Source organism: Cololabis saira, chromosome 23, assembly GCF_033807715.1.
Source record: "Cololabis saira isolate AMF1-May2022 chromosome 23, fColSai1.1, whole genome shotgun sequence".
Classification (NCBI taxonomy): domain Eukaryota; kingdom Metazoa; phylum Chordata; class Actinopteri; order Beloniformes; family Belonidae; genus Cololabis; species Cololabis saira.
Genome location: NC_084609.1, coordinates 15,686,959 through 15,704,361, shown reverse-complemented (window position 1 = coordinate 15,704,361; position 17,403 = coordinate 15,686,959). Strand labels below are relative to the sequence as shown.

Below are 17,403 nucleotides of genomic sequence, written 5' to 3'. Positions count from 1 at the left end.
ATCTCTACCATCTGCTAATAGAAAATCTTGAGTCTTTAGCTTAAAACTATTTCACTTTCTTCATCAATCAGCTGAGAAACTGAGCCCAAGAAATTAGACTAATAAAAACAGAACAATGAGCTGAGAGACACGGCAAAGTGCTCGTCACTACCTGTCACATTACACTTATTTACATATATTAGTGTAAACGTACTGCTTGTGGAGTTACTTCTTTATGCATACACACTGCCTGGTTGAAAACAAGAAAAACGTCTTTATTTTGGTACCATGTTTAGCTTTGATTCTGACATGCCGACTGCAGGGCCCAATCTTTACACGCCAGAGAAACTAAAGCCTTTTGATGTGATTAGCCAAATTGATTAGTAGTTTTCTTAAGGCTGCACAGTTGTTAAGTTCCAGTACCTTGATTGATTTGGCTCTGCATTGCCTTGTGGAAATCCCTTTATGATCACTTTTAAACATTGCTATTCTCCTGTTGAATTTCATCAGAGTTCAAAATAATTCAAAACTTCGAAAAATCGATTCCTTCCTTCAAGATTACGGTTCAACTCCATTCCGCCAGACTTTAATACCATATCGGAACAATCCTATCCCTGGTTTAGTAATTTCAGCAGCCACCTTAGTTATTTTGCTTGCCTGATGCAGGTAATTTACTCTTCCAAAACATCGTCTCCATAAACACAGGAAGTTAGAATGAGGAGCTGCTCACTGCATCGGTTGTGATTAAATAACTCGTTAAAACACATCCATTAAAGCTGTATTCTTTTTTTCCTCCTCCAAATGGGGGACCTTATTTGCTTAATTAAATCCAAGTGGTGGCTTTAGTCCCCTTTGGCGAGACACTGTATACATTAGGTGAAGGCAGTCTATCATTTACATACAGATCATATTTCTGCCCTCTGATCAACCGAAGCAGCTTCATTTCTTTAAATTGAATACAAACCTCTTTCTGCTTAAATTCCTTTGAAGGAATAGGTTCACTTAAACAACGTAGCAGAATAGAATAATCCATCTTATTTTGTGAACAGCTGACAAGCTAAAAATCTAAGTAAAGCTTAAGAGTACAAAAGTCTTGGAGCTGACAGGCATGATGAGGAGGATGTCTGATGCTGTTACATGTTGAAGGACGCCGTGTCTTTCTGGCACATCGGCTCTTTGATCAATTCCTCATTAATTCAGGCGGTTGCACCTTGAGGTTCAGACGGCGCGATGCGGCGCGATGCGGCACGGTATCCACTGTAGGAGTTCAGTAAACCGTAGAAAATGGCAGCAGCAGCATTTTCATGACATTTGTGTTTGAAACTCATTTGCTCAGTCGGTCCTCTCTTGCTTTGATTGATCAGTTAAATTATAGTTCCTAAGAATTATGATGTATAGTTTTAGTCTTACTTTGAGGCATAGAAAGCTTTTAAAATGTAATCTTGATCAGGAAAAGCTCATCTTCATGACAGGTTTTAAGCTAAAACGGACTGCTGAACACCTGCAAACAGAGAAATTATATAGTTCACGCTGTGCTGGTGTGGCCTTGCCAAATTAATTTCCTTTCTTAAACTTTAATCAAAAACAAATGCATGAAAATGAAAAATGATAATCTTGTGATGGGAGGGCCAACTTCTCTTGGGTAGCCACCTCTGTCGTTATTCAACTCAGTCGCAGAGAACAGGGATAAAGTTGTCTGAGCAACCTTAGACCATGGCGTGAAAAGTAAAAAAAAAAAAAAAAACTACAACTCAGAAATAAATGTATGTTAGCATGCTGAATCTTGACCTGGAAGCTACAATGTTCAGGTCAACTCTGGAAGCCTCCCATTCACAGGAGACGTATTGGGCTGAATTTGAGCCACTTTTGGTCCTTTACCTCAGTAACAGTACTGACAAGTGTGACACTCGAGTGCATTTATGCAGCGCTTTTGTGCTCTTGTCAACGCCCTTTTACAGGAGCACAATTTAAGCAGATTTTTATAGTGAAGTAAGGCAAGAGAATTTCTATCTAAGCCAACAACACATCGACGGGCAACACTGAGTCTAACTATGATTATTGCATCATCTAAGACAAACACTGAAAATTGCTTTTTTCCCTCTTTTCTTCTCAAAAAGCATCAACACTAGTAATTTGCCATCTAAAAACACAACAAATGGATCCCGAACATTATAGGAACCGTATGTTGATGGATGGCTTTATCAGTACTTTCTGGAAAGAAAAAAAAAAAACTCTGTGTAGGCGTAATTATTATATTCAGATGTCAACAGAATGTGAAGGACTTGAACCCTTATATGAACTCATCAGGCTTCACTTCACCAGGAAGAAGGCTAAACCAATCTTTTTTTTTTTTTTTTATCAACTATAGAATAAAAATGTGCATGTTTGGAAAGAGAAGAAAAAATCAAATCAAATCATGGTTGACATGTTACATCTATTGCTTCCACGCAACGCAGTGACAAGTCTTCCCCTGAACATGACGCGAGTGCTGCTCAGTACTCACTGCAAGTTTCAAGTTGAATATAAAATACATTATAACCTTTATTGATGTAACATCATTTGAAAACAGTCTGGCTAATTCAAAATACTTCAAAATCACACAATTCAACAGTTATTTTTTGATCAACAAATGGAGATAAATCACAGTTGAACGACATGCAATCCACTTTAGCTTTGGCTTGCACAAGTTGCACTGGACACAGATGTAGTTTTGCACATATTTGACGTCTAGGTGATACCAACAATGTCATTCAGTTTGAACCTTGTATAATGATTCAGAATGTACGTTTTCCTCACCTGCTACAATCCTTATTTAAAATATAAAATCAAAGGTTGTGCATTCCTTGACAATGGATCTGCAATCTCAGATTTTCAAATATAAACTGGGCTGATTACGTACTTTGTTTTTCTAATCTCAATTACATGCAATCAACCTATTTTGCATAAACACTGCACTGAAATCTTAATGAAGTGATCATGTGATCACTCCTTTAACAGGGTGCCCTACTCACACATTTTCCGTGCCTCTTATCCGCTGCTACCAGGCTCAATGAGTTTTTTCTGGAGATAATTAAACATTTTCAGTGAAACATGCTTCCACCTCTTGAGCTGAATCAACCTGTAAACTACAGAGCTCCTCTCAAAGTAACCATGAGGTATATACATCTGGATCATATCCAAAAACTAATGCTGCTGTGCTTCAGAAAGGGCTTTATATTATTTCATTTTTTTTTTAAACTCTCCTCAGCAATGCTTGAGGTCCATCTACTATAGATAAATACGTTTTTTGAAACACTGCTAAGAGCAGAGAGAGTTCCCATAAGCTCTAAGTTCTCTGTTTTGACCGTTTTTAAACTAAACTTCACACAGGGTGGAGAGAGTCGAGTCAACAGAGGACAAAACTGAGTGAAATGTACATGTTTATTCATATCCTTTAGTTTAAACTCTCTCCTACCTGTTGTGTCTTCTTACAGCTGAGGTTCGGTGGTTTGAAGGACTCGATCTGAACACACTGCTGATTTGGCGACCAGAGCCAGGCATTAGTCTCCGTCGACCTGCTACACTCCTGCTTTCTGGTGCACCTGCAAGTAAAATGTCAAATGTTGTTAAAAACAAAACAAGAATTCAAGACACAGATTTTACCGCACAATGAAGATCCAAAATTGCAAGAGAATCGCAGGCAGCCACAATCCATCCTAAGTGTTTTTTTCCTGTCTAAATGACGATACAGTGATTATAATTCTTCAATGCTTCACTCAAGGGAAGAGGAGAGATAGATTTCTCTACTTAGTCTGTCTGGCCCTCCACCTTCGCTGTGTTTATTTATTTGCACCATCACCATGACTCTCACTCTCAGAGCACCTTTCCATGCACACAGAATCACAGGCTCAGTCCTGTCACTGCACACGCCTCATTGTTTTTTAATCATCCTTAAGCACACTTGTGGATACTTGATTAAGTTTTATTTAGTTTATTTATATCTTTACTATTTTTTTATCTTCTACTGTCTTTATTGTTCAGCTGTGTTCTTTTATATTTATATACTGTATTACTTTTTCTGCTGTAAGTGCATGTTGTTTGTGATGTCTGTATACTGAGACCTTGAATTTCCCTTTGGGGATCAATCCATCCATCCATCTTGCTTTTACCAATTCTATAATAAAAAAGGATCATATTTTTCCACAGATTCAGACCATAAAATAGTACAGTACGGTTTGCATGCAGCTCCTAACTTGTTTAAAAGGCAGGAGCAGGAATCTGTTAGTCATAGCAGATCTTTGAATTTTAATTTTTTCAGTGGTGGCCCGTTTCTTTACTTTTGGCATTTGTTCCCACGACTGCACATGATTTATGGTAATTAAAGTATAAGTGGATGGGGGGAAAAAAGCAGCTGAACTTTTCCAGCCCGGTAACTGTGGGAGTGACTCACTTTCCCTCCAGGACACACCAGCCACAGTAGGGATCCTTCATACCGACGCAGGAGCGGCAGTCTGTCTTCATGTGGCAGGCTTGAACTGGAACCTTGGTGATCTGGATACAAGCGACAGGCTTTTATTGTGAAAATCTCTGTGTAGCACATTGCATGTACAAGACAATTCAAAGTGCTTTGCATAAAACATTTGAAAAAATACATAAACAAGTAAGAGTTTAAAAGCAGAATAAATAATTAAAGACAGACGACTTTAAAATAAAACAAATGAGATAGAATAAATAAAGATTATAGTGCAAAATGCAGTAGTAAATAAAAAAGGTTTTCAACCTTGAATCAGAGCAACAGAGTTTCAACAGTACTGATGCATTCTGGGAGTTTGAGGTACTGCGACGGCCACCGCTGTCATGTGAGCCTTGCGCACCACTGACGGCTCAGCCGTTAAGGCGAACTCTGCCTTGCTGGCCATTGGTGAGGGCAGGAACTCGGCGCTGCACTTGTATCGAAGGGCCATGCTATTCTAGTGTAGTTTCAACAGTACTGATGCATTCTGGGAGTTTGAGGTAAGTAGCATAAAAGCTGAACGCTGCCTCGGGTTCGATTCTAACTGGGTACAGAAAGTAGGCCTGATCCTACTGATCATGTTAGTATTTATTAATATTCACTTTATATGTTATGCATGTGCGTTCATACTTTCATTTTGTATCCATATTTTGAAACTGTGATATTTACAAATTTTTAGAGAAATATCAAAAGTAAAAATGTTAAAAGGTAAATAGGAAAAAAAACAGGTAAGTCTTTGCAGGTAAGTTAGCAGTCTTTGTTAACTTCATTTTCTTACAGTTTTATAGACATGCTCCTCTCTGTAGCATTCCTATCATTTTAAATTATCTGCATTTATCTGCAACGGACATCAGAGATTTCTGATGTTTTCACATTTAACTTAGTTAAAACTCAGAAGAAGCATGAGTTCTATCTATCACGGATCACGTGCAGTAATTTGCAGATGACTCACATGTCTTGAAGAACAATTGAGTGATTTGATGTTTGTCTTTACAATATCTGGATGATAATTACGTAGTAATCTGAATCCATTTATCTGCTTCATGTTTGGGTTTCCAATTTCACAGCTGTCAACTTGTACATGTCACATCAACAATGAAGAATGCGGTAAAATTTACACCCAGATACACGGGCCATAAAAGGAGGTATGTGAAAAGCTACGCAATCCAGGTTAGATCTGGTCCAATTTTGGAGACGTCCAGTTTTCCTTGACAACATACAATATTTTCTCAGAGGTGGAAAGTTATTTGTGCGACGTATTTCGGTGCAGCACCTGTGGAAAATAATTTTCCTCTCTGACAAGAAAAGCCTCGTCCTATAAATTTTAAAGAGCAAATGGAACAACCTTGAGCATCGTCAATTGATTTGATCAAAGCAAATTGCCCTCTTGAAGTGGTTTGTAATTAATTCATTTCTGAATCAACAACATCTATTTCACCTCGGTGTGACTGCAGAGAGGAATGGCAAGTGAAAGATGAAAGGACAAAGGAAAGAAAGATGGATGACAACAAAAAGTAAAGTGGAAAACAAGTGGGTCAGAGAGAGAGCGGGAGAGAGAGAATCGATGAGTCACTTGTGTGTGGTAATACAGACGGATGTATTGGTGTTCGTCGACCAAATGAATAAATGATCAAATAAGACAGAGAGAATAAATAAACGGCTCATTAAGTCTGCAACCTGATGGAAGACGAGGAAAAGCAGAAGCAAGAGCTTCAAAGTGTCCCTGATCCTCTAACACTGTAGGTAGGAGCACACTAGGTGTGAGATGAATGGAAGGCTTTACAAATGGATTTAGTGTTAAGAATAATCAATCAGTCAGCATCTGAGTGAGGCTGACCTTTTTCTCAGTTGTGATGAACAGGTGTTGGAGGCTGGAATCGAACAGCAGGTTCTTGTTGACCTTGTCTCCTGTGCCTTCACCGGGCATTCGTTCGTACATCTCGGGATGTTCAGACAAATGCACCTTCAGCATCTACGCAAACACAAAAACTCCATTAACACCTGTAAAAAACCCAGACTCATCCTCTAATCATCCTCTGTGTTCAATAAATAATGGTTTTCGGCAGGAACGAAGCCTTGAGAGTGACTCGGAGTAAGCTGAATATAAATAAAGTCAGGCAAATACCAAAGGAAGACCTCTGAAGACTTTGTAATGATCCTTAAAAATGTTGACAATATGCAGCAAGTAGAAAATAAAAATACAAAAAAACATCTAAAATCTTAACCAAACTTAATCTGCATATATTTATCATTATAAACAGGAACCTTCCTTATTTAACTGATGTGGACTTGTCAGAATATTTTTACCTTGGCTGACTGTTTTCCCGAGGTAAAAGCAGTAAATGTGTGATTAAAACCAACGATTTACCTCTCCTGCGGCCGTGCCCAGGAACGCCACGGCATGCCCCATCTCCACGGCGACGGCCACCGCCGTCATGTGAGCCTTGCGCACCACTGACGGCTCAGCGGTTAAGGCGAACTCGGCCTTGGTGGCCATTGGTGAGGGCAGGAACTCGGCGCCACACTTGTATCGAAGGGCCATGCTATTCTAGTGGAGCAGAATAAAACTTAATTAAAACATCAGAAATACTATCTATGTCGACAATTCTCTCTCCATTGTTCCAGATTCATTTCATCTTCGACCGCGACTCTTTTCCCTCCCTCTCACCTGATTGTTGCTGCTACACAGGTCTTCAAACTTGGAGGAATAGGGTGAGTAGACGGCAGACTTGCCGTTGATGATGCCTTTGTTGCTGTAACAGGCATCTAGTATCTCCACAAGCCGCTTATTAATGGCCTGCAGAGGGTACATGCCTACAAACCAGAGAAAAACATATGAATTACATTAAAACACACATCCAGATTCTAGTCAGCCTTTATCACATCAAAGATTTGGTTTTTCCTCTTAACTGATTGAATCCCTCATACTAACCATAACAATGCCCATATGAACTTTTAAAATGGTTTAGGTGTAATTTTGCCTCATTTAATATTTGAGGAATAAAGAAAATGCTACTCATCCAGGCCTTCCCAAGCAAGAGGTTGCTCACAGCCGTTTCCACTTACCCTCTTACCTGGTGTGAGGAAGCTGGTCTGCTGCTTCAATGTGCTCAGTTACCAACATCACAAATATAATTGGTTGTTTTATTTATTCCCTTTAAGCAGGAGAAGAAAACCTAGAATTTCACTTGTAAATCAGGAAGTCTCTAATGCCTCTAATCTCAGTAGTAGTAGTAGGTTCGTTTTTATTAAATGTCAATCTAGCCAGAGTGAATCTACTTAATTAAATAATCTTCAGTCATTTGCTGCTTTATCCTCTTGTATCACATTTATTTTGAATCTATTGACTCTTGTTGAGTCTTTTATCCATAATTTTTTCAGTGTTTTCTATATTTTACTCCATTTCTCTCCACTATCATAAATCCATCTGTACCGGGGGTAAATGATATATACATTAAAAAAAACGTGAAAAAGTGTCCCATAATCCAGAAAAAGAACCAGCTGGCAGTCATGTTAAATGAGACAAGAAAACAACCACTAACCTAAAATTAAACTACACACAGCTAATACTGTGTTACTACATGCTAATACGAGCTAAATCTGGTTCCCTGAAAAGTTGGCTGCATCCTACCAGTTGGTCAGATTGGCATCTTAAGCTTGACATGTATAAAAAAAAAGTTTGAATCATGGTATAAGTAAAAAATACATGCTAATAATCATAATAATAATAAGAACGATAACAATCAATAAAATAGAAATCACGTGCTAAAGTTAAAAAGTACAAATCTTGATTTTCAAGCAGTCATCAGTCATTCATGTTGATTAAATAGTGGAGATTATCATAGGAATGAATTATGCATCTAATGCATATAAAATGGGATTATCCTCTTATGAGACACTGAATGACGTTTCTTTTTCTTTTTTCTTTTCTTTTTCTGTTTAAATATTTCATACAGTTGAATATCACTAAAAGAAAATTGAAAAATTAAAAGTGAAGGGCTTAAGCTTTTGATAGGTTTTTACTTCATTTTTCTTTGACCTCAAAGCCTGTTAAATCATTGGTTTTAATGATCTGTAATAAACTTTTTTTTTCTTATTTTCCCAGAAAAAAGAAGGTTGAAGGTGTTTTCAAATACTGAACTGAATACTGAAGTGCATCTTTGCTCTTAAAACAGAACAAATTACTCTTATGTGAAAATATCAGTTTCCATTTAATTTGAAAGAACATTTGCTAACTTTTAGGAAACGTTGTCTAGCTGCAGTCGTCTTACGCCCCTGCTAAAGGCAAAAAACAACCAAAGGAACCCCTGAACCTGTTTTCTCTTGCGGCAACAGCATATATCACTTACGGCACTGTGTCACACTCGGAAATGGAAAAAGCAGAGTAATCTTGGACAGAAGTACACACCTAGAGGGGGTCCCACGTACCTACAAATAAGTTCATTTGCGCTGCTTTATTGTGTTAAAGAGCGACCTCCGCGTTAACCACTGAATAAAACCCAACGGTAAAAATACTTCAGAGCTTCCAAACAAACTCAATAATGCTCATGTGCAGATCTTAGTTGCATTACTATTTGACAATGAATGAAAACTTTTTTTTAAAAGCATTTGCATATTAGAAATCAGATACATTTTGTTGGTTGCACTACAGTTCTGTAGGAATGTTAACTTTTCATTTACCTCCTGAGAAGTAGAGCTTAAGTATGAAGCCAAGAATTCATCTCATCACATGATTTGCATCAACAAAAGGAGTGATATAAAAAAAATAAAACGCTCCAAAACTACAGGATCATATTAATTGGTTAATACAAACCTGGGGAACCTCTGTTACCACATATCTGGAATTAATCTTCCAGAGGAGTAGTTAGATTTCAATTGTTTCCCCAGATTATAAACATTTTAGGCACTGCATAATAAACTTCAACACAGCTGAGAAAATTGTTTCACCACAAGCGTTCACTACATTTCTGCTGGTCGTATTACATCATTCAGTTCAGATACAGATGTTCAGGGTATGAGAATTTATTTCCCTGAGAATCCGAGCTGAAGGACGTCGGCAAGATTGCACTTTGAGACACAGTCCCGTATGTTGATACAGATCAAGTGATGCAATAACCTCCAGAGTCAGCTACCAAACTTTCTCTTTTTTAAGTACATTTTTCTAAAACAGAAGGCAAGAAAAGACGGAAAAAAAAAAAAAAAAAAAAAAAAAAAAAAAAATCACGTACACATGGCCGATGTAGATGGGTCTTCATCAGAAGCGAAGGTCACAAACACGACCTTGTCAAATGCTGAAACTCGGCCATATTGGCCTGATTTTGACAAATTCTGAGCCAAATCTTTCCCTGGTGTTCCTATGAAGGCGGCCTAGCAGATAAAGAAGAGTCAAAGATGCAGACTATTAGTTATTTACAATGAAAATACATCTAAGATACAATGAAATAGGCTCACTTGACCAAAGTCAAGTTTAAGAGATTGTTAAATTTAATTTCAACGATTTCAAAAAGGTCAGTATCATGCATTTTCATTACCTGAACTTTGTTATACTTGTTGGTGGTGCTGCAGTTAAGTTGCAGCTCCGTGTATGAATAATAACCCTGATCGTCTTCGCACATTCTGGAAATCACGGTGAAGTTCTTGTTGTCCGACAACCCGAGCGTCCGAGAGAGCAGGAAGTACACGAAGCCACCGTCTTTGAAGGTGAAACGGAAGTTGTGCAGGTACTTCATGGCAAAGGAGTTTGCTTGGACCGCAGAGGCCTCAATGATGCTGTCAAAAACCACCCAATCGCCATAGTCTTGGAGGATGCGGGTGGCTATCAGCTTGGTACTGTCGTGATTGCCGTACCCTTTACCAACCTAAGACACAGGAGATAGTAAATACTACAAAGCAACAGCAGACAACCTTTAATATCTAAAACACCCAAAAGCAACAGAAACAAAAATCTGCTGGATCTTAAGCAGGTAGGGATGTTCAGCTGGCTCTCCTTTAAGCACTTTTGTTTCACCTGCTGAATTGACCAAAACCCAGCAGCAAATGATTACGGTGTTGATACTACCGTAGACTTTCCGGAGTCCTGACTTTCAGCATGTCAGACGGTAGTTTTGAGAAGAGCAGCTTTAATCCACTTTTTTTGTCTTGTAAAAACCTAAAAACAGTCGTTATGATTTCAGCTACATAAAGTTAAAATGCAGCTGTTAGACTTAAGCTTCTAGAAAGAAAGAACAAACTTGACACGTTCAAGTCTTGGGCTTTTGCATTTATAGGAAGGAAAATGTTAAATGATCAACATTCAGAGCTGAAGATTTTACACCTAACTGATTTTAAGGGATATCACAATTATATGACATTGACATATGACCAAATAAATAAATAAATTGCATTAGCTTGACTAAAAGTAGACTAGCGTTCAATTCATCCATTAAATGCTGATCTGCTCTCAATCGTTTGAAAGCTCTCTACACAATCCAGCATTAAGTTTTCACTATTGACATAATAAATGTAACCAAAATACCAAACAAGAAAACAAAAGTTAAAATAGAGGAAAAATCATAAGTCAAGTGTAAAGCATTTATGAAGAATAAAGTGCTTTCATGCCATCTAATTCAGCACTTAAAGTGGTGCCAGTTTGCTCCTGGTTAGAAGTCACTTATTTTGGTTTGTGACATAAGAGGTCAACCAGAAAAAAATCCCAACATCAACAAGCTAAAAGGGGGCAGACCGTCAGCTATTGAACCGGAGTTGGACATCAATAATTCAATCCCCCCCCAGTGGTTTGTCTGGGAGAAGGACAGTAGCCCAGTTAAGTGTTTTTGTCACAGTGTAACCCCCAACTCAACCCATCTGTGCATGTAAACACACCCACTACAGGGTTTAGAGCTGATTGTGTTGTCAACATTTCTTTAGACTTCAGGATCTTCAGCTAAACCCCACTGACAACCATATTCCACTTCCTCCCATCCCTTGGCAAACACCCGTCAGACAGCAGACTTTACTTGTCGTAGTTATGTTGCCAGTCATCCTCACTATGGGTGGAAAGAGGTATTTTGTTTTGAAGTGAATGGAAAACTAATTGGAAATGAAACCCTATGAACCATCTTCTAAACTAAATGATGTCACATGCATATATCAAATATGAATTAGTCTGTGGGCTTTTCTCCTCACCATGAACACGGTGAGGTTTTGGTCCTTGATGGTGAAGTATGACATCACTCCCACGACAGAGACGCTCTCCTCTGCGCTCGTCACGTAAGACTTCTCCCCTTTGGTGTCGCTGAAGTACAGCAGCTGCTCCACTTTGCTCAGGTTCCTCTGCGAGCAGATGCCTCTGAAGACGCTGCCGCAGACCACCAGCATCTCTTTTGCCCCGTGGACCAGCAGCAGTTTGTTGTGATTGTCCGTGTCCACGGCCTCCTCGCAGGAGTCGGTGACGGGCGGCGTGCACTTCTTGCTGTCCCGTCTCGGGCCCGTCTCGGCGCGGGACTCCACTTCCAGGTCAGAGTTCAGCTGGTAGATGGCGTTGACGGCGCCGACGTACAGCCTGTCCGTGCGAGGATCGGCCTCCACGTTGTTTATCAGAGTGTCCGAGGTAAACTCTGCAGTCCTGCAGTGGGAGGGGCTGAGGTACACGGTTGCCGTGGTGACCAAGGTGAGCCGCCACAACCACCACCACTCCATGTCTAGGGACACAAAGAAAATGCTTATTAGCTATTTGAAAAAAAAAAAAGAAAAAAAAAGGTATGATTTAAAAAAAAAAGTAGTTTTAGTGACACTCAGCTGCAAAGAAAAAGTAAAATTACTTGTTGAAATCACTTGTGTTTTCTGAAATAGATAATTGTGATGATTAATCTGTCATTTTTATATAATAAGAGCAGATAACACAAACCACCTTTTCTTACAAGCATTCAATCAATTGAAAAATATGAATTTCTCCATGTAAAAACTTTTCTAAATACAACGGAATATCAACGATTATGATGTTATAATAAAAGGGATGGCTTTCTGAGAAAAAAATGTTAAACCTTTGACATGAAAATTGTAGATTTAACAGTACAAACACTTATTTCCTCAAATTAAAAGTGGTAAATTTACAAAAGTAGAAAACTGAACTTGAGAATTAGTTAAACTGATTTTAGACAATAATCACCAGGTCATCTGACTGCAGCTGTAAAAATTTGAGATTAAGTAAATCTGAGTTGATCTGGGTTAGATTAGCTCCAACTTTCACCTCGACTGCAGAACAATTGTATTATTTAAGCTATTTATAGAAGTAGAGCTATCAAAAGACTAATCCATTTTATGCTTTCATGGTGAGACACAAGTACACAACTTTAATTATTTTAAAAACTGCACACAAATCAATGCACATTAAAAGTTTTGTGAACTTTCTCCATCAACCAGTTCTGAAAATAAAACGGCTTATTTAAAAATTTGGCGACAAACCAGAGCTTGTCCTCTAAACACAACAAAGACTTTCAGTGAAACTCAAGGAGAAAGGACTTAGTGCCGAGAGCAAAGACAAACGAGAAGAAATAATGAGGAGCTTCTCATTAAACACAGAACATCCTTTAGTGAAGGAGCAGCCGAGGAGGAGGGTAATATGGAGGTAACAAACTCAAAGCTGAGCTGCAGAGCCAGATTAGATTAGCGAAGACAAAAGAAGAGAGAGTGTGTGAAAAGGAGAGTCTGAGTGCAGCAATTAGTTGTCTGACAAACTGAGTTTCTGCCTCCATTAGTCCAGATGGGAGTGTTTAATTATAGCTCTGGCCTGTGGCTGAAGTGGTCACTAGCGTCACCGTAATGACATCTTTCTGCACAAACAATGTCCCGCTCTGACCCAACGTCATGTCCAACATGCTCACGCTATTCTCGAATGATTAACTTTCGCACATTTTCTTCCCTTAAATGAAGAAGAGTGAATCATAAAAGTGTTTCTCATGATGGCACCTCTGTCTCCGGCCCCATGCACAATAAACCACAACAATTAAACTCTCATAAAGTCTCATTAATCTAAATTTTTATCATTTTGTGGTGGGGTATATCGCTGGAAAGACTATATATTTTTTTTTTTTTTCGGAGGGGATGAGGAAAAAAAAACGGCATATATCAGATAATTCTGGCAGGTGGTCAATTGACTGACACATCCCCTGTGTTTGCGCTCTGTGAATTGAATTCACTTCAGTTCACTTCATTGCCAGGGGATTTATTAGTGTGACAAGGCTTATCTCCCTACCCACCTGCTCTCCTAAATTACCCATCCGCAGATAGTCAGGTAGTTTCATGGCTGCGATGCAGACTTTGGGAGAGGATTAGAGTGGAGAGTCTGATACAGGAAACCTTCGACAGGAATCCCAGATCCACCAGAAAGTTTCAAAAGTCTGAATAATATTGATTCCAGCTTTTCAAATGGCAACTTTCTTTAAAAAAAAATAAATAAATAAAAAAAAAAAAACAGAAATCAACTGAAGTGAATAGAGCTGGATTTTACTTTTTAAATCTGCAAAGAGGACAATTACACTGTTGCAGTATAAAATCAGGGAAATATTAAAGAAAATAGCTGATAAACTGTTCAGGTCAGGTGTTGCCTGGCAACAAGTGCACTGACAACATCAGCAGGTGAGAACTACCTCTGTGGTAATACTGACAGAAACCAGTCGGCAGTTCAATATTTTGGTCCAGCGATGCTCACATACTCCACATTCATCCATTACATTTATCATTCCTCTCGTATTCTCCCAGCAATCAAGGAAATAGTTTACAATCTTTCCTCCTGGCTCTCCGTGGTGGACCACCAGTTACAAGCAATCAATCACAGATGATATAAGCAAAACTATTTCTAACCCTGGATTTTTTTCCACATAAATGTTTTGTGCTCCCACCAAGGCTTGGCGGTAGTTTGATGACCCTGCAGCACACTGATAATTAAGAGTTTTAATTTAATTAGCTGACCAGTGTCAAATCAGTGACGACAGACACATTTTTCTTTGGATCTACAAAGTGATGCTGATTGATCATCAACTTGCACAAAAATAGCATAATCAGAATATTACTTTCATTAAAAAAGCATTAATGTTATGGTTGATTTATTGACTATAAGTTTCCTAAAGGTGCAAAGAGGACAGTGTTAAAAAAACAGCAACAAAAAAACAGATGTTAAATCTGTTTTTCAAAGATTCAAAGCTTTTGTCACTTTCTTTCTGTTGAAAACATGCAGCGCTGCAAAATACTCTAGTGTAGCCCTCATCCCCTCTGTGCTACGTATACATCACTTCAACGCAAAAAACTACTTAAAATACAAAACTGCCAGTGCAAAGTACGGTTGATAAATATTCAAAGAAAGATACTGAAATGTTTTAAGGAAAAGGGTAAAGAAACAATAAATAAATACATTTCTGATGTTCTTTTACTAGCTTTTAAATTACCATAAATGCATTATTACACTGCCCATGATTCTCACACAAACATCCATTTAAATGTCTTAGCAAAGCCAGCCAGTGTGAAAACTTTACAAAGTGGGAATTTCAGTGTTTTATTGAAAGTGCTATGGAGGCATTGAATCTCTGGTAGCTTCAGGTCGGCCCATCATCTCTCGTGTTTCCCAGCCACCACATGTTGGTCACTATGACTGTTCTGATGTCACTCAGCTGTCTCTACGGTGAGTCTCTTGGCTCTTTAAGCCTCAGACAGAGGAATCCATAGACAGTATTCGTTCCTTCAAGGCTCACTGCTAATCCACCCTGAGAATTGAGGGCCTGCTGCCACACCAGGCTCTCCAAAGCTGAAGGGTCAAGTTAAAGTCCACCTACAGGAAGGGAAACCACACAGGTGAGCTCGACGTTTACTGGTTTTCAGGGACTGAACCTACAGTTAGTGGACAAATCACTACGTTTTCTGTCATCCAGGCATGGATTTAGACTCCTGGACGTGTAAAAACACCAAACTGCTGCTGGGTAACAATGTCGTTTTTTGTTGCTGTTTTCCCTTACTGTATTATGTTTGTATTGTTTGTACACCCTGCCAACAGCTTTTATCACTAACGCAGTGATATGTAGACAACACCCCCACAAAATAGAAAGTGGAGCATAAACGCAGAGCGATCTGATGACCAGTCAAACTTGTGTTTGGACGTCTTCAGCAGTCGTACATCTTGCACAAAGTTGAATTCACGACTGTAAGAGTCTCATGGATTCTAGTTTCCTCTGCAAACCCTACATGATGTGTTTCAGCAATTCTGCTGTTCAGAAGGGTTGAATAATTTCTACTTCTACTCGGAGCTTTAAAAATGTGCTCGTTAGTCAGTGTGGTTATAGTGCTGAGGGTGCGGGTCAACATCTAAACCTCAGCGTTCTGACACGCTTCACTTCCATGTGAACTAAGCCTCCTCTCTCTTTATATTCCCCCTCTCTCATGCTCGCAACACCACAAAAAGAAAAATCCTGAAGACCGGCAGGTACATGCACCATCTCTGCCTCACTCTTCCTCAGAGGGCCTGTTATGGATCTGCCACATCAAAGGAAAAATCATCTTTAGTTTCCACACAGGAGCTGTCACTGTGCTCTGCCAGGTATTTTGCCCCTTTTCTTTTCTCTCTGCTGTGCTTTCCCTTTCATCCTCCTGCTTGGGATATTTAAGCTTGACTGGTGTCAAGACAGGAATAAACTGGTTGTCAAAGGTGTGTGTGTATGTACGTGTGCTGGTGTTTAGAGCAACAGTTGGGCTTTTTGTAGTCGTGCAAGCTGCTTGTTAACGATGATTGACTTTTCCTTTATGTCAAAACAGAACATACTATAATCATGATTATACCAGTGCCTGATTTGTTTTGAGGCATTACAATTATCATAAACAAAAAACATGATCATAGTGAAGATCAACAGCCTTGGCTGCCGTTGAGCCACCAGCTCGTAGCTGTACAGAATAAAACATGACTCAGATTTTCAGGATAAACAGGTTTGTTTCAATGTGAAATCATGAATGGAGATAACTAAAAAACCGGGAAGTGGAGAGGATCCAAGCTGCTTACTCATCCATCTTAATCATTAATGAAACCAAAACTATGAAGATTATAGACTTGTTCTCCATAACATGCATTTCTAAGGATTTTAAAGTTACAATCCATCAATATTCTGGTTGTAATGACAGGTATAAACCACCTATTTAAAAACAGCTTGCGGTGAAACAGTATTAAAGAATCTTTTTTTTCTTCATTATCTTGACATGCCAGATGTTACACAACCGCATGAGAACGTTTTCAGAAAAGGCATCACTTCCAAAAATGAAGGTACAAAAGAGGATGGCACATTAGAAAGTAATTCATTAATAAATGAAAGAAAAATCTAAATTGTCCACGGAGAGGAGGGTCAAATGTGTAATCTTCCAACCCGTTTGTGATCCTGGGAATCTCAAGAATCCCAACACATTCTAAAGCAGCAACAGAAAGCAGTTGCCAAAAACAACACAACCACCACCTTGTTAAATTATTCAGTATTATCCATTTTTTATCTATTATTGCTTTTATTTTTTATCTATACAGTGTCTGGATTTTATTGCGTGTTCTGCTTTTATCTGTATGGTGACCTTGAGTCTCATGAAAGGCGCCTGTAGATAAAAATTATTATTTCTTATTACGATAAAATGTGTTGGCCAAACTGAATGAGAGCGCATTTTAGACAAAGTGACAATTTATGTGTAGTGTACAGAATTACTTTGCGCTCCAGTTTTCGCCCTCCAACTCCTCAGGGGGATTCAAAGCTCAGACATGTTCAGCTGCTGTGGGGTGGAAGTGGATGTTTAGGTTCTGGTAATAAATTACGTTGAGTGGAGTGATAAAACAACTGAAACTGTTACTCTCAGAGACGTAAAAGTTCTGACAGATGCTAAAAAAACTAACATTTGTCCTTATAAGAGGAAATCAATGAACACAAATGATTACCGGT

The 17,403-nt window shown here is 38.8% G+C and overlaps 1 protein-coding gene across 2 annotated transcripts in view; it reads right to left on the bottom strand.

The window, feature by feature from the left end:
- Positions 1-17,403, bottom strand: part of LOC133423999 (plexin-B2-like) — a 172,311-nt gene that overhangs the window by 48,738 nt on the left and 106,170 nt on the right. For both annotated transcript variants that reach the window (XM_061714354.1, XM_061714355.1), the window contains 8 exons: positions 11,636-12,150; positions 10,003-10,329; positions 9,700-9,838; positions 7,140-7,285; positions 6,840-7,019; positions 6,309-6,443; positions 4,409-4,509; positions 3,434-3,560 (listed from right to left, as the gene is read on the bottom strand). In XM_061714354.1, the coding sequence (XP_061570338.1) occupies positions 3,434-3,560; positions 4,409-4,509; positions 6,309-6,443; positions 6,840-7,019; positions 7,140-7,285; positions 9,700-9,838; positions 10,003-10,329; positions 11,636-12,148 (1,668 nt within the window). In that variant the 5' untranslated portion in view covers positions 12,149-12,150. The remainder of the gene's footprint in view (positions 1-3,433; positions 3,561-4,408; positions 4,510-6,308; positions 6,444-6,839; positions 7,020-7,139; positions 7,286-9,699; positions 9,839-10,002; positions 10,330-11,635; positions 12,151-17,403) is intronic.